The sequence below is a fragment of the Malania oleifera genome, chromosome 12 (genome assembly GCF_029873635.1).
Source record: "Malania oleifera isolate guangnan ecotype guangnan chromosome 12, ASM2987363v1, whole genome shotgun sequence".
NCBI lineage: Eukaryota > Viridiplantae > Streptophyta > Magnoliopsida > Santalales > Ximeniaceae > Malania > Malania oleifera.
Window position 1 is genome coordinate 50063859 of NC_080428.1, and position 24983 is coordinate 50088841.

At 38.0% G+C, this 24983-nt stretch overlaps 1 protein-coding gene across 1 annotated transcript in view; it reads left to right on the forward strand.

The window, feature by feature from the left end:
• Positions 1-413: 413 nt before the first annotated feature.
• The window catches only part of LOC131144441 (sm-like protein LSM8), a 34000-nt gene continuing 9430 nt past the window's right edge, over positions 414-24983 (forward strand). Inside the window, exons 1-4 of the mRNA XM_058093099.1 lie at positions 414-739; positions 3947-4040; positions 4183-4223; positions 4321-4395. Of these exons, the coding sequence (XP_057949082.1) occupies positions 4004-4040; positions 4183-4223; positions 4321-4395 (153 nt within the window). The 5' untranslated portion in view covers positions 414-739; positions 3947-4003. The remainder of the gene's footprint in view (positions 740-3946; positions 4041-4182; positions 4224-4320; positions 4396-24983) is intronic.

The window sequence follows — 24983 nt, forward strand, 5'->3', positions numbered from 1 at the left end:
TATATATATATTGTTATACAATGATATATAATATAAATAATATATTATTAATAAATACATATATCAATTTAGTTGGCTAACCACCAGTTCATGGACATTAAGGACTAAAACTAAATCAATAATTGAAAATCATAAAAAAATAAATCAAAACCAAATTAAATAAATTGGTTAACTGAATTTTCCGTTTATTTTGGATAGGATTTTTGGCTTGATTCAAGGTTTTCAAATTTAATTTTTTGATGAACCCTACTTATCCCCTTTTTGTTAGTTGATCATCCCATAATTGGTGGATTGTCTCCCTTCACAATTGGTGTCTAAATTGAAATGAATTTGGAGACAAGAAACACACAGTTCCAAAGCGTATGTGTTGTTATCTAAGGCAATAAGGCATGGATGACGGATACGCCCGGACTGGCGGACACGTTCGGCGTAAGTCCGGGACACTTAAAACGCTGCGTTTGGTCCACTTTATACAACCCCCCCAAAAAAAACACAAAACTGAGGCAGAACGAGCACAAGACGAGCGTAGCTTCGTCGAACCCGTGGAAGTCTCGAACCCTACCGCTCGCCACCCTTTCTCCCAGCCTTCAAACCTCGCTTCCCGCCTCCAGTCGCCGGACATCTCAACCTCATTGACGTTCGACGACGATCTTAGTTTCTTCGAAGGCTCGAAATCTCTTCTCTGCTGAACGGTCGAACTTCCGAACCTGAAGCCTCTGCTCTCTCGAAGGCTTGCCGTGTGAGTCCCTTCCTCCTCCTTCCCACCCTCTTCCGCATCTCCGTACCAGATTTCTAGTAGTTTTGTATTATATGATTGAACTATTGAAGTGCCCAAGCAGTGCTTGGCGAGTACAAAATTGATGTTAGGGTTGGCGTCGAGCAAGCCAACCTTTTAGGCATTAGAAATTTGATCGAGTCTCAAACACAGATTGCAAATTGTTAAAGGTTTTCTTTCTTCTCTTCGGTAATTGCTTGTGTGGTGTTTGAGGCTTTGACTGTTTGATGATTATGTACAAAATTGATGTTAATATTTCAGTGTTTTAAAGATAAAAAATTTGAAGGGCTACTAGTTTTATTAGGTAGGTATATGCAGTACAGCAGGAACATGGCTCTGCCACTCTGCTGCGACTTTACCTTCAGAGTGTACTTGCAACCCCATGAATGGTGCCTATTACCTCAATATTTTTCATTCGAAAGGAAAAAATGTCTAAACATATTTATTTTTTATATTAATGAACTATCCTTATCCTGCTCTTTTTGTGTCCTTGTTTTTGCAAAATTGCTGAATCACTGTATTCGTACCATGTTGTATTCGTATCCCTTATAAATATCGGTGCTTCCTAGATTTGGAGAAATGAGCACTGTAGCAAACACTCGTCAAGTCATCATATCTTCCAAAAGCGTGCATATTTTTCTCTGCAAGTGCATATTTCAATGGGACCAGTTTTGCATTGGCCAGTGTTGGCATTCTCAAAACTAATCTAAGAACGATATGGGAACTTTTTTGGTACTGGGGCTTCTTCTACTTGCCATTTAAGGTATTACATTCATTAACAAGACAAATATTTGTGCAGTCATAGAGGTCAACTAGTAGAGGGGGTATAAGAGTCATTACTTCTAAATGTCAAGATATGTTGGTGTTATTTTGTGGAAGTCAGAGTAGGTATAAATGAAAGGTGAGGTCAGTTTCTTAAAAATATATATATATATATATATATATTTTTTTCAATTCAAAGACAGCAAAAAATAGGAAACTTCGTTAAGCATTGCTAACTTTACAAAATATAGGGGAGAAGGTATTCCCATGCTAATAGTAACTCTCACACAAGCTGTTATGAATTGGCTCAACCCCAAATAAAGGGGACACAGGTAAAACTTGGAGCTGCACTGTGCCCTCCCTTCCCCATAAAGCAAGACAGACTTGATCAATACACAGGAACAACTTTCTAATAACCTTTTAAGCTCATAAACAATATATCCAAAAAATTGAAAAGCTAGAGATATATCAATATAATCATGTAACTCGCAAATTAGATTTGTATAGTTACACCTGTGATCCATAGCAGGAGCTTCATGCTTGTTTGATTCTGAATTGTGTGCGTACATATATATATATATAGTACAAAATATTCTTTTTCTTAGGTTTCACTATCATATTTGACATGGTGTAGGCTTTAAATTTTTTCATGATATTTTATTTAATTCAATAATTTTTTTTGATTAAATTCAGTTAAAATTACTGTAAACCCATATTTTATTTAATTTAGTAATTTTTTTACCCATATTCATTTCATTTAATAATTTATTTATTTATTTTTTAAAATTAAGTTAAATTTGTTATAAACCATGAATAGCATAATTTTGGCAATTCCATCTTTACCTAATTTCCTCTTTGAATGCTCATTAAATTCAATAAAATTATATTCCATTAAAACGTCTAGTTGGATGAATGCCAGCAAAAGGCTACAAAGCTTAAAAAAAGATTGAATAACATTCACTCAAATTAAAAGCATAGAGATAGACTAAAAATGTTATGAAAAGAAAATAAGTGCTATTATGGATCATTATTTTCTTTTCTTTTATAACCTGAGTACGGTTTGGCAATTATTTGAAGGAATAAATACAGCATGTGAGGTGCAAAGCTCCAGGTTATGGCTCGGAATGTTTTTTTTTTTCACAAATGTGCATCCATATACTTCTTTCTTTCATGCTCCCCAGCCTGGTTTTTTCCATTTCAAGGCAGGAGTCCTTGTCTTCTTTTGATCCTTCCTTTCGCCTGGCAATGAATGCAGTGCCAGTGAATACATCAACCTGTGACAGCGAGGCTTCACAGAGGCACGCACTTTCTACTCTTCCTCTGATCCCCTCTCTGCAACAATTATGATGAAGGTGCAGATGGAAACTTGCGGTGCACACCTTTTAACTTCTGTATTTGATCTCTCTCACTTTGCAGAGAAATCTAACTGCATTCTGTAGCTCTGGCTTCCAAGATGAAGTCTTGGGGAAGAGATTTTGCTAACTTAACAAAATTGGAAAAAAAAAAAAAAAAGAAATTAGGAATGGGGGAATGGCACTTTCTCAAGCGTCCTTATGTGTATCTCATTTGCTGCAGAATTATATAGATTATACGTATACTTTTAATCACATTTAAACTTTTTCCAAGCAAAAATCATATTTTCTTTAAATATAAATTTTACGAAGGAGGCATAGATAAATGTTCTCAATTGTACTTTAATGATGTGGAATGGTGCTCATTGAAATATATGGGTTCAATTTTACATTTTTTTCATCCAAATTAAACTACTTACAACCAGGAGAATCAATATTGGGTCAAAATGTTCATATATAATTTATAGTAATGCATATAAGATATTTTATTTTTCTGAGATATGTTCTATGTGTGGGTCTGATTGTGCAATGAAAGACCATATCCAAATACAGGCTCTGTGTACTGATTCTGAGAAAAGTTCTCTATTTGGGTCTGAGACAAGTTCCATATGTTTTCCTAATTAATAAAATATGTTATGCCCAATATTTTTCACAATTTTTAATATTTTTATGTATTTCATTGTTTTCCCCCTAATTTAATTGTCTTAATGTAACACTTGAAGTTGACTTGTGAATACTTATGATGAAAATTAAACTATCATATATTGCACTGTGTGCAAGGATATTCTGGCCTACCTTGTTCTGTGTGTCATTCATTGTTATTCTTGTGAACCAAACATGGAATTAAGGCTGGAATAGATATTGCATTCTGTGAATCAAACAACAAAATAGCTGCTGTTTCAGCCTGTTTTAGTCCTGTGGAATAATCATTTGATCGCCCTTTGTCAGTTACCATCATATTTCATTCTGCAAACCAAACATGACATTAGGGTTTTTAATTAAATTTTGCTTGAATTATTCTGGAATGACAGTTGCCTCCCCTTTGATTCTCCTGCAGCAAACCTTGTAAAGTTGTGACGATCATTGTACCAAACGAGGCTGTCAGGTGTTTCTAATGTCAAGTGGGCCTGGACTTGAGTCTCTTGTTGATCGTATGCTATCCCCCACTCTTATTATTTTCTATATTTTCTTTTAAGGAACCTCAGCGGTAATCAAATGTGGGTGTTTCATTAGAACTTTGAGCTCATTGTCATGTTGTTTCTGATTTTTTTCCCTCAAAATTTTTGTTTTCAGAAACAATCTCAGTTATTACAAATGATGGGCGTAATATTGTGGTAAGTTTTGTTGTTTACTCCACTGAAGCAATTTATTTATTTATTTATTTTTATGCTTTAACTTGTGTTGTACTAACTGATTGAGTTTCCTTTTTAGGGAGTCTTGAAAGGCTTTGACCAGGCAACGAATATAATCCTTGATGAATCTCATGAACGGGTTTATTCCACCAAGGTTTGAATTCATTTCTGTGGACATTCAAGAATCTATTCATTAATACGTCCTCTTTTATTTGTGAGAAGTAATTCTAGCTTCTGATGCTGCAGATTAAAGATATGATCATCAAAATGAGATAGAAAATTCTTCTCCTTTCTTAATTTAATTTCTTATATTTTAATAAAAAAGAGAAAAACAAAATGATATCAAATTGATGTTGTTTTTTTTAAAAGAATTCACTCTAAAGCATAGTTGTCAAATTGAGATTTGAATTGTGAATCGAAATTCCAGTTTTGGGAATTGAGAATCAAGAATCAAATCAAATCGCAAGATATGGTAAATTTTCCAAAATCAGTTCTAAATGGCAGGTATATTTTGATATAAAAACGACAAGCAAAATAATAAAATACATGTAAATTTTGATAATAAAAGAAAATCATATTTCATGTGTATGTTATCCCTAAACAAAAAAAAAAAGAAAAAGGGAATGAGTTAGGAAATATTAATAAAATAATGAACTTTATGCTGTTTAAGGGAAGGAATCAAGAAAAAATAATAAACAATTGAACTTTTGGTGTTTATCAACAGTTGAAAAAATGATATTTCATGCATATTCTTTCTTGGATTAAAAAAAATTAACCTAAAAAAAGTGATAGTAATTGAACAAATTACTAAAAGAACTAACTTTTTTGAATCTTAACAACACAACTAAACATGAGTACACCTTAGCTGGCGAGTGTTCTGCTCCTTCTTCTCAATGGTAGAGCACTGTGCTACTATAGTGAAGAATGATTTTGTTAAGGCAACATAAGATCCAAAGTTCTATTTTTTCCTCTTCGTAAGCATAAAACTGATGGAAATAAGGAATAAAAGGTATTCATGTGAAAATAATTTAAAAGCGATAAAAAAGAAAAAGAAATGTTGCTTTGGGGGTTTCAACCTAGTTGGGTTTGTCAAGATATGATAGGTCTAGAATTGTGCAAATTGAGATTCCGATTGCCAATCAAAGATTTACAAGGTGAATTGATTGATTCGGCAACGATTCATTTGATTTTAGATTCGATAGTAAGATTCAACTTGATTTGATGCAGAATTGATATGAAACGTATGAATCGAATCGTGAATCGTTAGATTCAAACAACTATGCTCTAGAGCATGTTCGCTTCTTAATGAATCTTTATTTTTGACTTATAATTCCTGGATTAGTTTGATTGGATCAAGAGTACTCATTGTGATAGAACTTGTTTTGAACTTCTGCCAATTTAGTTAATCCTGATGCTGTACTTTGCATTTTCTACAATAAAGAGTAGCTAATTTTTTGCGCTTAAAAGATATATATATATATATATATATATATTTAACTGAGCTTTTAGGCATTTTTTTCCCCTTGGACCAGTAAAAGATCATATCTATTGAAGAAATTGTGGTGACAACCAATCATGTCACTCTTCGTCAATTGCTTGTAGAATATAATACTAAAACCAGTCGAATAGGAAGGTATCAACAAAGATTTGAAGTCACTGTAGTTAGAACTACCTACCATTTTCCCAAAAATAAAGAGTTCAGCTTCACCTCTCCTTTAAACTTGGAGAGTAATCTCCACCCGCTTCAAAAGCTGTATATGATGTAGGACAAGAACAAAAATCAGAAAAGAGAAAATTGAGATAGAGAGAAATAGATAGGAGGAAAGAAGATGAGAGAAGAAGGGAGAATGAAGGAGGGACAGCAGGACAGGGAGTCTGGGACAGAACAGAACAGAGTTAGAGAATAACAGAATATAGAAGAACAGAAGGAGAAGAAAGATGAATAAGAAGAAAGGAGGAAGAACAAGACAGAACAGAGAAGAGCAGAACAGAACATAACAGAAAGAAAAGGGAAGGAGGAGGAAGAAGAAGAAAGGAGACAGGAGGGAGAACCTCTAAGAGAGAGAGGGAAAACCAGTTCTGGGAATCAGATTCAAATGATAACTGTTTTGTACATTATAAACAGAGTACTTATTCACTAATATTACAATTGAAACAAATATTTACAAAATAAGCCTAAGTAAAACAAGAAAAAATAACCCCAAAGTACTTAAAAAGTACAGAAACAATCCTAAATGAGCTAAATTTATAACATAACCAGCTCTTTTCCCAAACTAAATAAAAATCCTAGCAACATTATAAACATCCAAGGTTCTCCGTTGGTGGTTCTCCATCATTTCCCTTGTTAGAAAAAAACTCGACCTTGAGTTCTGAAATGACATAGTAGCTTTAACTCCAAGATTGGAAGCAAAGTCCAACATGTAGGCAAATTGAGAGGAGACAAGATCTGCATTGCATCATCAATCACCACAGGAGAGTATCATATCCTCCAACTGTAATTAGCTTAGAAGGCTGCAATGTACTCTGATAAAATAGCAAGTCCTCCAAGAAAGATATCAATTTAATCTCCAAATCTATTGGCAGCTCAAGCAAATATGCATTAGGTCCATATTATAGAATGGTGGAGAATGTTTCACTAGATTTGGTTAGAGAATATCTGGATAAAAAAAGATGCAAGGGATGGAGGTACAAACTTATAGATTTAGGAGAAGTAATCTCAAGGGGAATTTCAACAATAGGATCCATGATTAAAGAATTTTCAACAAACTCTGGAGCTACAAGTTGTTCTCCAGTCTTTGGGTCAGAAATGGAAACTTGAGGTTGAAGAGCAAGGTCACTGACAAACATATATGTCTAGTAGTTGGCAAGCGCCAACAATCAATTTTGTTCAAGACAAGTTGAAGGCCTTATTTTGATAAGAAGATTCATGAATTATCTTCACTGAAGAATAAAAAATTGTGCATTAATAATATGCAAATAATTTATGTAGTCATGATACTCAGGTTTGCAACAATTTGCATGGGCCCTTATAGCATTTGTTTGTTTATCCTTGACAATTTGAGTTTTCTCTTGAACATCTTGGGTGGGTTTAGGACTACATTGTGACCTTTGAGGAATTGATGTGTTGGTAGCTAGAGAAATCTCTCAGCTTCCAAAGCCATGTGGTAAGCTTCAGATAGAGTTGTGGTACATTTTCGAATTTGCAAAATCATATGCTTTCTGATTCATCCCTCGAACCTTTTTTGAACATAATCATCACTCTAGATACCTCACTAAGAGCACGGTTATAAGAATGTGGGACAGACCTCTTGCTTGATATATATCTCATTTCAGACCAAGTGGTAACAGGTGGTTCTCCAAGATAATTTTTGTCCTTTTCAATTTTTTGCCAATATTGCTTTGTTCAACCAAGAAGGCTTGATTTAGCTAAGAGATACTTTGATGGTCACCCAATCCATACCAATTAAAATAACTCTCCATGCCATCCAACCTATCTAAGTAAAAATGAGGAACTGAACAATCATCAAACTCAGGAGGATGCCTAGGTTTTATCAATTGTTTAGAATTGTCAACTAGTTGGGAACTAGACATGTGGAATTGACTCGTCATTTTTTTAAAGAAAAAAAAAAACAGAGCAAATATGGGCGGATGCAAATTCAAACAAGTACCAAATAGATTAGCAACATTAAATCAACTTCCATGGAGTCCCAGTAGCATAAGTTCATCCAATGTTACCAAAAGGTCCTTTTGCGGATTTTACAGTCATAAGAGATTCTTCAACTTTTTCACTTATTTTCTTGCATATGCTCTATGGAAATTCTACCAACAAACCTGAAATAGGGAGTTGGCAGTGTAAGCTCTCGCTTCAAAATGTCAGTGTTATAATGGCAGCCCAATTTCTTGCAAAATATAACGTAAAATGTGAACCAAACACGATCAGCCTGTTTTCTTTCAATTAACTTCAAAATCTCAGGATGAAAAACCTAAACTGTTGGATTCAAAATATCACACTGAGGATTGAAATTTCAAGTTCTGGAAGTTAGGCAAAGTGCTGGCAGTTTGAATTTATCCTCCAAAGTACATGTTAGGCACTTGAAGTTCGATTTCTTCAGACTAAATCAGAATCTTGTGACGGAAAACTAATTTTTCACAGTAAATCCTGGAATACTTTTGGGCCTCAATCTGAATGCTGGCAGACCTTCAAAACTCTGAAATTTGCATTGGCAGTCCAAAGTATCTCAAAGCCAAGCCAAAATCTAACAAAAATGCCAAAGGCCCAAAATATCATGGCTAAATTCAATTTTACGTGATTCTGGAACTCTCCATGTGTGCTGTTGGTGCAGGGGGTGCGTGAACTGCTGGTGCATTGAGTGCACTGCTGGCACAAAGATTCTGCAAAGGTCTTCGGGCTGGTGGCAGATCAGGGGTTGGTGAGTCTCTTGGTGGTGGTGGTGCATGAAGAAAGTAATGTCAAACATGGGATTTTGAAGGGTGATCAGGAGGATGTTTAGGCCGGCAAGTGAGGCTTCACTGGTGATCAGGCAGTGATGAAATTTCAGGTGATGGCTTTTCAGTGGTGCCTGTCTTCAATGGTGTGGTAAGTGTGGTCAAATGATGCCTGGAAATGGTGTTTGAAAGTTGGGCACGACTGAAATTTTCTGGAAAATATTTGCACTGGTACAGTGTTTGAATTTGATTCAGTGAACTCTGAACTCTTCATTCTGCAGCAACTGAAGCCTGTCAAAGAGAATTGCATTTATTTGGTTGTTGTGGTTTGGGTTTTTTTTTTTTGGACGATTCTTCAATGGAAACTGTTGTAGGAGTTGTAACTTAGAACCTTTTTGGTGTATGAGTTCCAAGCGATGATAGGGGAAGACAATTGGTGAATTGAAATTTTCTCTGATACCAAGTTGATGACAGAAATAGGAATTATAATCAGAGAAGTGTGAGAGAAATAGAGAGGAGGAAAAGAAGAAGAGAGAAGTAGGGAGAATGGAGAAAATGTAGCAGGATGGGGAGTCTGGGACAGAACAGAAGAGAGAGTTAGAGAAGAACAGAATAGAGAAGAACAGACGGAGAAGAAAGAAGAATAGAGGAGGAAGAAGGAGACAGAGCAGAGAAGAGCAGAACAGAACAGAAAGAGAAGAGGAGGAGGAGGAAGAAGGAGAGGGGGCGGGGGGAGAACCTACATGAGAGAGAGAGGGAAAACCAGTTCTGGAAATCAGATTCATACAATGACTGTTTCATACATTACAAAGAGAGTACTTGTACATCTAACGTTACAACTGAAAATTATAAAAATAACCAGATATTTCCTATACTAAAATAGAAATCCTAGCTACAATATAAATATCTAAAGTTGCCCATTCGTGGGTCTCCATCACTGTATTGGTTCCTTCTCTCCATATAGTTCAAAAAGTAGCAAATGGAATGAGAGAGAGAGTCTTCTCTGCAGTTTTCCTCCAAAAAACCTGTTCTAGGAAAGTTTTGCCGTAAAATTTTTTTTTCCCATTCTTTGTGATCTTGGAGCAAACCAGTAGTTATCCATTATTACATTTGTCAACTGATACTTTTAGCAAATGGACAATGAAGCACAATATGATTAACTATTTATCCATTATTTTTGCATGATAAATATTGATTTCATTAGGTCTTCACCATTCCTTGCAAGTTGTTGATAGTCAAGATATTCTCCCAAGTGCTTGCCAGAAATTGACTGCATAACCATCTCTTCTAACTTTAGGAGTCCACCCAATCCTTGCTACTCCTTACTCCATATTTCGCCAAAATTAACTCCTTCTGTCGTTTACCCTCCCCTACATAATTGTCTTGAGGAAATATTTTTTGAATTTCCTCAAATTTTGAGGAGACTGGCTTAGGTATGAGGAAATGAAATAAGAAGTAGATGGGAAGACAAAAATGGAGCACTTCTAATGAGGGTAAGTATGTAGAATCAACATGAGGGGGAAGGATAGGAAGACAAAAAAAAGAAAGAGGGGCAGATTGTCTATGATAAAGATTGGTTGATTTTTTGGAGCTTGGGGATTTTTTTTCTTGGACCAGTTAAAAACTATATGTATTAAAGGGATTGCCTTGAAACTAATATGTAGCTCTCAACCAAAACACATTTGTAAAAACTAGTGGAATGGGAAGCTACCAACAAAACTTACAGTGTCACTACAGTTAGACTATAACCTATCTTCTCCAAGGAAAAAAAAGGAGTTTGGAGCTAGATATGGAAAGTAATTTCCATCGCTTCAAGAGCATTCTTTCTGTCCATATGGTTCAAAAAGTAGTAAAAGGAATTAGGGTCCAAGTCTTCTTGGTACCTTTCCTCTGAAAAGCTCTTTTCGCACAAAAAAGTTCAAGCCTCGTGGACATATAGAGGGAACCTACTGTTGCCCATCGTTGCATTTCTTGTAAGCTCATTTTCAGCAAATGGACAATGAAATAGAATGTAATCTAACAGTTTATCCGTTATCCTTGCCCAGAGAACATTGATAACTGAGATCACCTCCATTATTTGCAAGTTGATAATAATTAGTTGTCAAATCAAGATTCAAATCATGAATTGAAACTCCAATTTTGGGAACCAAGATTTGAATCGAATCTTAAGATTTGATACAAATTTTCAAAATCTATTCCAAATTACATGCATACATTGAATCATTGATATACAAACAACAAGCAAAACGGTAAGGTACATTTAAATTTTGACAATAAAAAAAATCATATTTCATGCGCACGCCATGGTTTTAAATAAAGGCCACGACCGTTACGTAACGCTGTTACGTAACAGTTTTTTGGGTTACCGATACCGTTACACACCGCAAAATCGATGGGAAGAAAAATCACGGCCAGAGCAGCCGTTACGGACCACGACCGTTACGTAAAGGCTGCTACGGCCGTTACGTAATTGCTACAGGACTATTACACCAAAAAATTATTTTATTTTTTACTTTTTCTTCTCACTTTTTCCCTCTCTTTCATATATCATTCTCAATATACCAAGTGGCAAGAGGGGGAAAAGATTATAAAGAGGATGACAATGATTGAAAATTTACTATTTCTTTAAATACTCACAATAGATGCATTAATTAACAATTTGAAAATACTAACTTGTTAGGAAAATATTTTATTTTGATAATATTAGTAATGTAATATTTATGTTTTATATTTTTCAACTTCAACCTTCTTTCTTTTCTAGCTATTTTATATTTGTATTATTCGTATGTCTTATGTGTCTAATAGATTAATGAAGTGTCTAATGTATTTTGTTTTATTAATTAATTTAGCACACATAAGAATTTATCATAGATAAGAACAATGAGAAGTATAAATACGCACACACACGTAATTTTTCTATCAATGGTTGTTTAAAACAAATGTGAACTTGTTGCCCCTACCAAATAACTTAATTACTTGAACTAAAGGATCCAAAATACACTAAAACTCTTTCTAAGAAGGGCTAAAAGCTTAAAACATGCAAGTATGCTAATATGCACAAGGCTGTGCGTGCTTCAAAAAAATTCACGGCCGTTACACCCGCTTCCCGTTATGTAACATCCGCTACTCTCGCTTCCCGTTACACCCATTACCGTTACGTTACGCTACTCGCTACTGTGATTTAAAACCATGGCGCACGCTATCCCTAAATAATAAAATGTAGGGGAATGGGTGAAGAAAAATTAATAGAAAATGAACTTTAAGTTTTTTAAGGGAAGGAATCAAGAAAAAAATAAAAAAGACTGATAGACGAGGAATGGAAGCTAACTGTAAAAAGCAATAAAAAAAGAAATTATTTTCTATTTTTTGGGATTTCAGTATGATATATCTAGAATTGTATGAATCGATGGATTCAGATTGATTCATTAGATTCACAGGGTGAATTGATGGGTTTGGTTTTCTAATTTTCTAGTAAGATTCGAATCAATGTAGTAACTGATATGATTTGTATGAATCAAATCACAAATCGTAAGATTCTAACTATGCTCTCAAGTGCCTCCCAAAGTTAGCTCCCTTAGTGGATTAACTCTCCCAACAAAATTGCCTTGAATAAATCTTCTTTGAATCCCCTCAAGTTTTGTGGAAGCTAGCTTAGATATGAGGAAATGAGATAAAAAGTAGATTGTAAGGTTAAAAAAGGTAACATTTGATGTGGTATAGTGATGTAGAATCAAGGAGAGTGAAAAGGAACAAGAAATGAGAAATAAGAGAGAGATTTTCTATGATAAATATTAGTTGATCTTTGGAGTTCAGGGATTTTTTTCCTTACTAATACTGCAGAAAACTGAATCCATTAAAAGGATTTCTATGAAAACCAATTGTGCATCATCTCCACCAAAACACATGTGCATAACCTTGTCAAATGGGATTATGGAAAGGTTGTACATTGTGATTATGGTTGGAACCAAGGTCTTAAATTTCGATTATGACTAAAATTTCGAAGCTCCAAAAGTACGGAAATTATGATGGAAATTTCGATTTTGATTTGAAAAAATAATGGAAATCAGTAGTAAAGCATGAACTTCTTTGTAAACCTTTAGAAATGGTTAACAAACATAATAATGTAAGTTTTAGGACTATATATTACAAGTTAAATACATCTATGTTGTGCATGAGGTGGAAAAGTTGGTAATATAGTATGTGTGCAAACATATTTGTAAGATAATGTACAGTAAACATATTCAGCTCATACAAAATGGAATTCATAAATCGTTCAAATATTATTTATTATACAAATAATGATAATTTAGACATAAATGATTAAATAAAATGCTGCTGTAAGTTATTTTTTCATATAATTTCAAAAGCATTTGTAATAATATTTTGTTTCGATAAAATTAAATGAAATAAATTAAAAGAGAAATTTCACTTCACTCCTAAATCTCTTATTTGAATTCCAAGGAAATTTCATTGTATAGTTAAAATTTCGACAAGTTTCACTGAAATTTCGAGATTTCGATAAATTTCAGGATGATTCGTTGAGATTTCGATGGAAATTATGTAAAACGGAAATCGACTGCCATATCGATTTCGATAGTGACGGAAACTGGAAATTTCGATGAAAATTTCGACAATTTCGTGGAAATTTAAGACCATGGTTGGAACTAAAACCTTTCATTCCCCCAAAATAAAAAGTTTGGAGCCACCTCACCTTTAGACATGGAAAGTAATTTCCACAATTTCAAAAGTAGTATTGTTTCTTTCTGATGTTGGCAAAGACAGTATCTAGAACTTTATAGTAAGAGAGGGAATGAAAATTGAAAAAAAGCAGTAAAGATCAATTACTCAGCCAAGGGGCTGGTCTTCTGTAGTATGTAACTTTATGAAATGATTATTTCAAAAGAAAAAAAACTGCCTCATTATATCCATTAGAAAAGCTTACAGCCTTTTTACTTGTGGGAAGCAATTTCTATTTTCTAATTTTAGTGTTCCAAAGAATTATAGAAATACAGCTTATTCTTTTTGTTTTTAAAGATTTGTTTTTAGAAGAAATAAAAGAACACGTGTTTAATTGCGATTTTTTTTTTAATTTTTCATTTCTTAATTTCCAAGTAAGTACAAAATCAAACCTTGTTTTCTACTTTTTCAAAAATTATATAAAAAAATAAGAAATCTAGAAAACAATACAAAGATGTTTTCCAGCTTTCCTATACAAATTTAGAAAATTGGAAAACGAGATGGCATCTTTGCAATTGTTTGAAAATTAGAAATGAAAAATAAAACTATTTTCCACAAGTGAACAGTGCCAAATTTTTATTATTTTTCAGTTTTTTTTGTATATATGTTGCAAAGCTGAATGTATATATATATATATATTTGTAATTCTTTGTAAAACAAAAAATGGAAATGAAAACTGTTTCCCACAGCGAAACAGGCTCTTATATAATATGAGACCCTGATTAAAAAAACAAATCCTAACCCTTAAAATGAGTTTAATCTCAATCATCCAGATTAAACTAAAGAGAAGTGCTAAAAAAGACCAAAAAAAATCTCTAAAAATAACTTTTCTACCCTAATTTACAATACTGCAGAGGAGCAGGACTCTGAAAATTTGGGCTTCTGCTGCCAAATTAATTGCTTTGGGGTGGAGAGAACTCATCTTTGATGAGAAAGCTTGCATATACTGATGTAAATGGATTGGTCAATTCATTTCAGTTCTTCTTCGGATCTCCAAGTTTTATAGGTGGTTTACCCAGCTCCTTGATAAAACATCTTTGATGTAGATTCCCTGGGCAAGAACATATTTCTTTCATGTCAAGCACATCTTCAACCACTTCTCTTTACTTTTTTGGGTAATTTCTTAACCAAATCTTCTGCATCACAGCATCAAGCACTTCATCATCTTCTTCAAGCTCATGAATCAAGCAAATCTGCGACACTTTTTTTTTAGGGATAAAGGGAAAATTTTATTAGGACCAAAATAATGTATGATCAAATAAGGATTAGGTGTCCTCTAATGAACAAAGAGCAACAACCAAGAAGAATATGATAGGGCTGCCTTCCAATGCCTTTGAAGATTGTACAGCCATAAACCCCAAAAAATCTGAACAAATAGTGTTCAAAACGCCACTATCCCATAGCAAACAAGTAGAAGTTGTACAACTCTTGAATGTTCTGGCATTCCTCTCAATCCAAAGAGTCAAAATACAGTGAAGACCCGCACTTCATAAAACACAGCCCTTTTCTACTTAAGCCAAAACCCCAATGTCTCATGAGTGAGAGATCTTCCACATTTGAGGCTCCACCCAAGCTTCACCACAGCAAGAGAAGAGAGCATTCCAAAGGTGAGTTGCCACCTGGTAATGGAATAAAAGGTCAGCACTCATTTCATTGGACTCACTACACATCAAAGCACATGTGGGGTCTTATCTGTAACATATCATGCGTGTTCATCCTATTTAGTCACCGTCCAGATGGAAATCATATTTGGTAAAGGAACCTTAGCCTTCCAAATGATGTGATTCCAAGTAGAAAAATTAGGAAAAGGGGTTTTCAAGAGGTGTAAGGAAAAAAGGTTTTGGAGAAAACTCCTGAAGAATCAGCCTTCCAAAATCTCTCATCATCCATATTGAAAGGAGCAAAATGATCCAGCAAAGTAAGCAGGGTGGTAAGCTTGCCAACCTCTCTTTAACTAAGATTTCTAGAAAAGTGGAAATCCCATAAAAGAGCCCCCCTTAGAAGAAAAGAGTGAACTTATAGGTGGGCTGTGAAGAGTAGGAAGCTTCAAAAAACAAGGCACCGCAGCTCCAAAGAGTCCTCACCCACCCAAACATCCTCACATAAACAAACTCTATTTCCATTACCCACTTTGAAGTGAATGAGATGGAAGAACTGACATGCCACCTCGGAAACAAACTTCTAGAGACTTGCATGAGAAATAATGCCATTTCCTTTAGTTTCCCATCCATTTCAATGGAGCCCATGTTTACTTCTAGTCACTTGGTGCCATAGGGAATTAGCTTCCAAGTGGCATTATTTCTTCAAAATACTTGTTGAAGTTCCTCTTGGAAGTTAATTCCCTATGGCATCGGGTGATTAGAAGTAAACATGGGCTCCATTGAAATGGATGGGAAACTAGAGGAAGTGACATTATTTCACATGCAAGCCCCTAGAAGTTTGTTTCCCCGGTGGCATGTCAGTTTTTCCTCTCTAGAGGGTGTATTTCTCTCCTACAGGTTGTATCCCAATCATTAAAGCCTCACTTTCCAACATCCCTATTTACGTTCTTTCCCTTTTTAGAGTGCCCTCAAATGTACCCAAGGCTTTAGAGAAGCTGATGTGTGATTTCCTATTGTCAGGTTCTGGGGAGAGTAAGAAAGACCATCTAATTATCTGGGAGGTTGTTAGAGGACCCAAATCTGAAAAGAAGGGGGGGGGGGGAGTGAGGTCTTGGCGATGTGGTATCGAAAAACATCTTTTAAAACTTCCAAGGGCTTGCATGAGAAACAATGCCACTTCCTCTAGTTTTCCATCCATTTCAATGGAGCCCATGTTTACTTCTAACCACCTGGTGCCATAGTTAATTAACTTCCAAGGGGAACCTTGACAAGTATTTACCAATTAGCTTTGAAATTGGGGTAAAGGGTGTATTTGTCCCTTGCAGGTTGCATCCCAATCATTAGTGCCTCATTTTCCAACATCCCTATTTACTTTCTTTCTCTTTTTAGAGAGTGCCCTCAAATGTAGCCAAGGCTCTAGAAAAGCTGATGCGTGATTTCCTCTCATTAGGTTTTGGGGAGTAAGAAAGACCATCTAGTTAGCTAGGAGGTTGTTAGAAGACCCAAATTTGAAAAAAAGGGGGGAGGGGGGGGACCACCTCCCTAATTGGTAAATACTTGTCAATGTTCCTATTGGAAGTTAATTAACTATGGCACCAGGTGGTTAGAAGTAAACATGGGCTCCTCTCGATCATGGGTCCTAAGAAACCGAGATCTTTTTGAAATTTTTGACAAGATAATGACCTTAAGGAATTTTGCAACATTCTCCTCAAGAAACATCATAGTATCCTCCCAAATTGAAGATGAGACACATCCACTTCCTCCCTCTCAATGCAAATACCTTTGATCATCCCAAGCCCTTTGCTCAAGGTATCCACCATCAAGTTAAACTTAAATGGAGACAATGGATGCCATTGCCTAGGCCTTTGAGTAGCCCTGAACCGCTCTTTAGGCCGACCATGACAAATAATTAATGAAATGATCGAATTTAGACAACCTTTGATCCACTTTTCCATGCCTCCCCAAAACCTTTACTGCACATCACCTTTTCCAAAAAGCCCCAATTTACCATATCACAACCTTTAATGAAATCACTTAAGTGAAAGCCCCTTCCTCCCACCCTCCTCACATCATCCATCACCTCATTAGCTATGAGCATAATGTCTAAAAATTGTTTATCTTGAACAAATTCTGACTAATTCAATGGTCACTATGCCCCCCCTTCCCCCAAACCTCAGAGAAAATCTTGTAACAACTGGTGACAAGACTGGTAGGTTTGAAGTTCCTCACACATAGATCTCTCTTTTTTAGGGATTGGGGCTAAGAAGGTAGAATTTACACTATTGCTCACTAACCCATTACAATGAAACTCCTCGGAAAACGTCGAGTAGTTTTCTTACAAGACCTCCTAATTCTCCTCATAAATGGCCATTGTGAAACCATTGCAGACTAGGTTCTCCCTGTTCATCTCAAACATTGTTTTTTAATTAACTAATTAATTATCTTTATAATTTTATTTCTATATCTTTGAAAGGCCTCTCAAGTGACTGTGCTGAACTTGCCTTGATGGGGCTCCAGTTGAGGTTCTCTATGTCAGTCTGTTCGGCAGCTCCTCGGTGAATAGATGTTTTTAGAAATTTGTAATCTCAGGGGCAATATGAGAATGCCCTTCACCAAGTTCCCTGAATCTAATTTTAACTCTTTGATAAAACTTGTCCTCCTCCTTTACAAGCCTCCCTATGGGAAAAAAACCAGATTTACAATCCCCTTCCTTGACCCACACCCACTTCACTCTAACTTTCTGATGCCAACTCATGTCCTCCCTCGATAAGAGCACCTTCAACTCATTGCAAAGTGTCACGAGTTAAGCTTGTTCAGGGCATTATGCTTGCCTGTGACCGCTTGTCTCGTGTGTTTGGGATGGGTTTCCATCATATAAATACTAGTGTAGGGTTATTTTTCAGTATTTATTTCATTGTAAGCCAAATAAGGCAGTATGACTATTCGGTCACTTTGATGTTTCCTAGTGCCAGAGTGAGAATAGCCCAGAAAGCTCTTTAGGGGAGGGCGAGTGTTCATCAGTCATTGTAAAACTCACTAGCAATTGTCAACGTGCTTAGCCTACTTGCCTCCCTCGCTAAGTACAACATGTCAACGGAGATTTGTTAATGAATTACGTTTGCTTCAATGTTTACTGCTTGCTTGCCACGGCTTTCATGAATTGATTATTGTTTCCGCTGCCATCTGAATGAATGTTAATGAAAGTGCTTCGTGGATGAATGTTGGTAAACGATAGGCTGACTAGTTAAGCAAAAGTGCTTTAGCTAGCGCCGCACGGCCCTTCACAACGGTGTGAAAATAGTCGGACCGTGACATTTGGTATCAGAGCCAAGTCGGTGACACTTGGTGAGAGCCCAAGGTTGAGTTGCTACGTGAATTCGATTACCTTCGTTGTGGGATTTTGGAAGCTTTGGCAGTTGACCATGGCACCAAACAATGCTGAAAGACTTAGTGCACTGGAAGCACAGGTTGAAGAGACAACCAACAATATGGCCAACGAGATGGCCCAACTGAGGGGACTTGTTGATGAAGTGATGGGATCACAACAACATCAAGCAAGTTTGACAAGTGAAATGTCAGAGGACTTTCACCACATTGTGGAAACTTTGCAGGCCTGGATGGCTGATCTGGATGCAAAGGTGAATCTGATGGTTCTTGCTATGGGGAACTCCAACACTCCAGGAGTTAGTAAGACCAAGGTACCTGAACCCAGGACGTATGGGGGTGCCCGTGATGCTAAGGAGTTAGAGAACTTCTTGTTTGATATGAAACAGTATTTTCGCGCTGTGAGGATGGCCTCAGAACAGATGAAAGTGGATACTACAACCATGTACTTGGTTGGTGACGCCAAACTCTGGTGGCGTGCTAAGTACAATGGCATTGAAAATGGAAACTGTGTAATTGAGAATTGTGCAGACTTGAAGAGAAAGCTTAAGGCCCAATTCTTTCCTAAAAATGTTGAGTATAATGCAAGGAGAAAACTGAGAGATCTCAAGCATACGGGGTCAATCAGGGAATATGTGAAACAATTTTCTGCTTTGATATTGGATATTGAGGATATGTCGGAGAAGGACAAGTTGTTCTATTTTCTTGAGGGGATGAAACCGTGGGTAAGGATTGAACTTCGTAGACAAAGAGTTCAAGACTTGTCTACCGCACAAGCTGCTGCAGAACGCTTGACTGACTACGCTGGGGAGAATACCACTTCGTCCAAAGGATCTGGCGGAGATGGAAACAATGGAAAGTCTTTCAAGAAAGGCAAACCCAAGAGTGGGGGAGCCGACTATAAAGCATCAACCTCAAAGAAAGCTTCGTTGTCTTGAGGGTTCAACACACCCAAGGGAAAGGGTAAACTTGAGTGTTTCTTGTGCCGAGGTCCTCATAGAGTTTTTGAGTGCCCTCACAAGGCCTCACTTAATGCTTTACAAGCTTTCATTGCCGAACAGGCAGTGGAAGACGATGGGGAAGAAGATGAGACCCCGAGGATGGGTGCAATGCTGCAGGTGAGCGCATTGGAAAAGCAGGCGAAAGCCCCAAAGGTTACATGAGCCAGAGGGCTAATGTTTGTGGACTTGAGAATCAATGGGAAGAGCACCCGCGCTATGGTGGATACCGGGGCTACCCATAACTTTGTTTCGCAACCAGAAGCTTGGAGACTCAACTTATCCTTAGAGAAGGATACAGGACGCATGAAAGCAGTTAATTTTGTAGCCCAGCCTACTCTGGGAGTAGCTAAGCAAGTTACTGTGAAGCTTGGGCAGTGGGAAGGTCATGTGAATTTCACAGCAGTGCCATTGGATGACTTTCCAGTCATTTTGGGAATGGAGTTCTTAAGGGGAACGAAGGCAATGCTGATGCCTTCGGCTGGTTCCCTATGTCTGATGGGAGATCACCCGTGTATGGTGCAAGCTGTTGCAACGAAAGGAGACGATGGGAAGTTCCTTTCAACCATGCAACTCAAGAAAGGTTTAAGGAAGGGAGAGCAGACATATCTAGCCACAGTGGTGGTAGATGAAGAAGGAGGCAAAGAGCTGGTGCCTACAACCATCCAAGTGGTGTTGGATGAGTACAAGGAGGTGATGCTGAATAAGTTGCCTCACGAGTTACCTCCACTACGGGGTGTGGAGCATGAGATCGAGTTGTTTCCAGGAGTGAAACCACCTGCAAAAAGGCCATATCAGATGGCGCCTCCAGAGTTAGCATAATTAAGGAAGCAACTTGATGAATTATTGGAAGCGAGATATGTTCGCCCTTCCAAAGCACCATTTGGAGCACCGGTGCTGTTTCAGAAGAAACATGATGGGAGCCTGCGGATGTGTGTAGACTACCACGCGCTCAACAAGGTGACAGTGCGCAACAAGTATCCTATTCCGTTGATTGCTGATTTATTGGATTAGTTGAGTCACGCCAAGTACTTCACTAAACTTGACTTGAGGTCAGGCTACTATCAGGTGAGAATTGCTGATGGGGATGAGCCGAAGACTACTTGTGTGACACGGTATGGGGCATATGAATTCTTGGTGATGCCGTTCGGGTTGACGAATGCGCCTGCAACATTCTGTACCTTGATGAACCAGATTTTCCATGAGTACCTTGACAAGTTTGTCGTGGTGTACCTGGATGATATTGTTGTCTACAGTTCCACTCTGGAGGAACATAAAGAGCATCTGCGGAAGGTGTTTGATAGGCTGAAGGGGAATAGTCTATATGTGAAGAAAGAGAAGAGCATCAAATTCCTTGGTTATGTGATTGACCAAGGTCATATCAGAATGGATATGGAGAAGGTAAGGGCAATTCAAGAATGGAAGATCCCAACAACAGTGAAAGAGTTGCGTTCCTTTCTTGGCCTTGCCAACTACTACAGGAAGTTAGTAGAGGGGTATGCACGGAGAACGGCTCCTATGACAGAACTACTAAAGAAGGGTCATGGGTGGAACTGGACAGAGGAGTGCCAGGGAGCCTTTGATGACTTGAAGGATGCCATGATGAGAGATCCGGTTCTGGCTCTTCTGGATGTCATGAAACCCTTCGAGGTACAGACAGATGCATCAGACTTCGCCTTTGGAGGATTCTTGGTACAGGAGGGGCACCTTGTTGCATACGAAAGCCGTAAGCTTAGTGAAGCAGAGCGGAAGTACACAGCTCAAGAGAAGGAGATGCTAGCGGTGATACATTGTCTTTGTGTGTGGAGGCATTATTTACCTGGGGCAAGGTTTGTGGTGAAAACAGATAATTCAGGTGTTAGCCATTTCTTCACACAACCAACGTTGACACCCAAGCAGGGCCGAAGGCAAGAATTCTTGGCAAAATTTGATTTCTCATTTGAGCACAAGGCGGAGTGATTGAACCAAGTCGCGGATGCACTGAGTAGAAAGGCCGAACTGGCAGCCTTACAAATGGTAACACATCTGACTTCAAGTACTGTTGCCACAACGATGCGGGAGCGCATCAAAGAGAACTTAGCTAAAGATCCAGTTGCGCAGAACTTAATGAAACTTATCGAAGAAGGGAAGGCACGATAGTTTTGGATGGAAGATGGATTGCTGATAACCCATGGTAACCGACTCTTTGTGCCACGAGCAGGTGATCTGAGGAAGACATTGCTGAAGGAATGTCATGATACCATATGGGCCGGACATCCTGGATGGCAGCACACTTTGGCCTTACTGAAGCGGGGGTACTATTGGCCGCACATGCTTGATGATGTGGTTGATTATACCCAAACTTGTCTCACTTGCCAACAAGACAAGGTTGAGCGGAGGAAAACTGCTGGGTTGTTGGAGCCCCTACCAGTACCGTCCAAACCGTGGGAAAGTGTCTCATTGGACTTCATCACCAACCTGCCCAGAGTGGGATACGCAGGGTCTATACTTGTTATTATAGACAGGTTTTCGAAGTATGGTACATTCATAGCCGCACCGAAGTACTGTTCGGCAGAGGAGACAACACAGTTTTTTTTAAGAACATTGTGAAATATTGGGGTGTTCCCCACGACATTGTTAGTGACCGAGACTCAAGACTCACCGACAACTTCTGGATAGAACTTTTTAGAATCCTTGGTTCACAACTAGAAATCTCTTCGAGTTATCACCCGCAGACAGATGGACAGACGGAGAGATTCAATGGGCTACTTGAAGAGTACTTTCGCCACTTTGTCAATGCCAACCAGAAGAATTGGGTGCAACTACTTGATGTGGCTCAGTTCTGTTTCAATGCCCAAAAGTGCTCCACAACCAACAAGAGTCCTTTTGAGCTTGTTACAGGCTAGCAGCCGCTGTTACCTCACACAGTGGATGAGCCGTATAGAAGAAAGAGTCCCAAGGCGTACGTCTTTACCAAAGAATGGAAACAGAATGCTGAGATTCCCCGAGCCTACCTCGAGAAAGCTACTAAGCGGATGAAGAAGTGGGCAGATCAGGGGAGAAGACCGCAGCACTTCAACGTAGGTGACTTGGTGCTTGTTAAGCTCAATCCTGAACAGGTCAGGTCACTACGGGGACGAGATAGGAGACTACTTCGCAAATATGAAGGACCAGTCCCCATCTTGGCCAAAGTCGGGAAGGTCTCCTACAAAATCGACCCTCCGACTTGGATGAAAGTGCATCCTGTGTTTCACGTCAGCTGCCTCAAGTCGTACAATGCCGACACCGACGATCTAAGCAGAAATCAGTCAGCCAGAGCAGAAGTGAGTACAGTGCAACCTGACAGACGTGAAATTGAAGAAATCCTTGCAGACAGAGAGTTCACATCCTCAAGGAAGAAGCGGCAGGAATTCTTAGTGAAGTGGAAAGGCCTTGGTGACGAAGAAATTAGCTGGGTTTCTGTGGAAGACATGCAACCGTTCGTAGACGAAGTCGAAGTGTTCCTTGCGTCAAAGTCTACAAGGACGTCGACCGCATAAGTGGGGGAGAATGTCACGAGCTAAGCTTTTTCAGGGCATTATGCTTGCTTGTGACCGCTTGTCTTGTGTGTTTGGGATGGGTTTCCATTATGTAAATACTAGTGTAGGGTTATTTTCCAGTATTTATTTCATTGTAAGCCAAATAAGGCAGTATGACTCCTCGGTCACTTTGATGTTTCCTAGTGCCAGAGTGAGAATAGCCCAGAAAGCTCTTTAGGGGAGGGTGAGTGTTCATCAGTCATTGTAAAACTCACTAGCAATTGTCAACGTGCTTAGCCTACTTGCCTCCCTCGCTAAGTACAACATGTCAATGGAGGATTTGTTAATGAATTACGTTTGCTTCAATGTTTACTGCTTGCTTGCCATGGCTTTCATGAATTGATTATTGTTTCCGCTGCTATTTGAATGAATGTTAATGAAAATGCTTCGTGGATGAATGTTGGTAAACGATAGGCTGGCTAGTTAAGTAAGAGTGCTTTAGCTAGCGCCATACGGCCCTTCACAACGGTGTGAAAATAGTTGGACCGTGACACAAAGGCTAGACCTCCTTGCCCTTGCCTCCTCATCGAACAATTTGTACTCCTCAAGCCTATTCAATGAAACAATTTTAGAGAGAATTTTGTTTTTTGTATCTTTAATATTCCCAAAGATCTCCTCATTCCATTGTTTCAACTTTTCCTTGACATACTTCAGTTTTTTCATCACTTTAAGCCCCTCCCACCCCCGAACCTGACACTCTTCCTGCTGGTCTTTCACACACTCCAGAAAGGAGGAATGCATCAACCACATGTTCTCAAAACAAAAAGGGGTTGGTCCTTGCTGCATCGGGTTGGACTCCAGAAGCAGAAGGCAATGGTAAGAGGAAGGTCTAGCAAAGTCACTTGCAGTAGATGTTGAAAAGTGTCTTCCCATGTGTTGGTGAACTGGAATCTACAACATTGAATGTAGGATTGATTTGGAGATCATTTGGTAAGTAATCTTAAGAATTATGCATGGACCAATCTTCCTCGACTTGAGTTTATAATAAGTCCCTTTGAGAAACCTTTTTTTCCTCAAATGTCCCAACTCGATCATATTTAGCAAGTTACTTAGATGTTTGATGTTGATCTGCTCATGATGGCTGTGCGTGCAGCCGTGCATCATCATGAATCCTCCTTATATGAGTAGAAGAAGCTCTAGCATATTCGCGAACCCAGGCTTCTAAGTTCTATGGCAATGGAATGAGATTCAATTCATCTTGAGTTTTTTACCAACATGAAATTTCAAAAGGTATCTTCTTAGTGGTCCAATTTACTGAATTGTTGTTGCAAATTCAGCATGAGAAAGAATCGTATCCTGCACCACAATAAATTACCAAGGCTTTGATTTGTTATCTTGGTTTAATAACCTGTATGTGGATGGCAACTGCTAGATTAGTGCAATTGTGTCCCTAACTTCCTCCACAAGATCCTCCAAAAATTCCCCATAAACTTTTAATCTCAGTCAGATCCAATCAAAGTAGGGACTCCATTTGGTTGCACAGCTTCTCTGAAAAATAATTCAGCCACTTGGGCCAAATCATCTGTTCAAGAACAGGGAATGAAGTACTTCATGTAGTCAACAGCTCTGTAATCATGGCCCCTTGCTGTATTTGGAAGAAAAATAACGTAACCCATGCTAAAATGAAGCAAGGAGGAAAAACAATTGGTAAAGGTGCATATGAACCAGTGTTTGCGATTTCAGTGGTAAATCTACACCTCTTCATCTACCTTTCATCATATCTAGCCATCTTTTGCCAGTAATAATGCTCTATTACCATATCTAGAGCCTTTTCTTCCCTAAAATGCCCTCCTGAAATACCACCATGCATCTATTGGATAATATGTTAAAGTGAGGATCGTACTTGCAGGCATAGTTTACCATGAAATAAATAACCATCATGAGCAGCAGCAGGAATGGCTGATTTAATTGCTGGACCTTCTGATTACTGCATCACATTGTTGAAAAAGAATCATTATGGTACTGATTCTTCAACTCTTCTAACCCATAGTTCTCGCATAATCGTAAAGAACAAGGCTC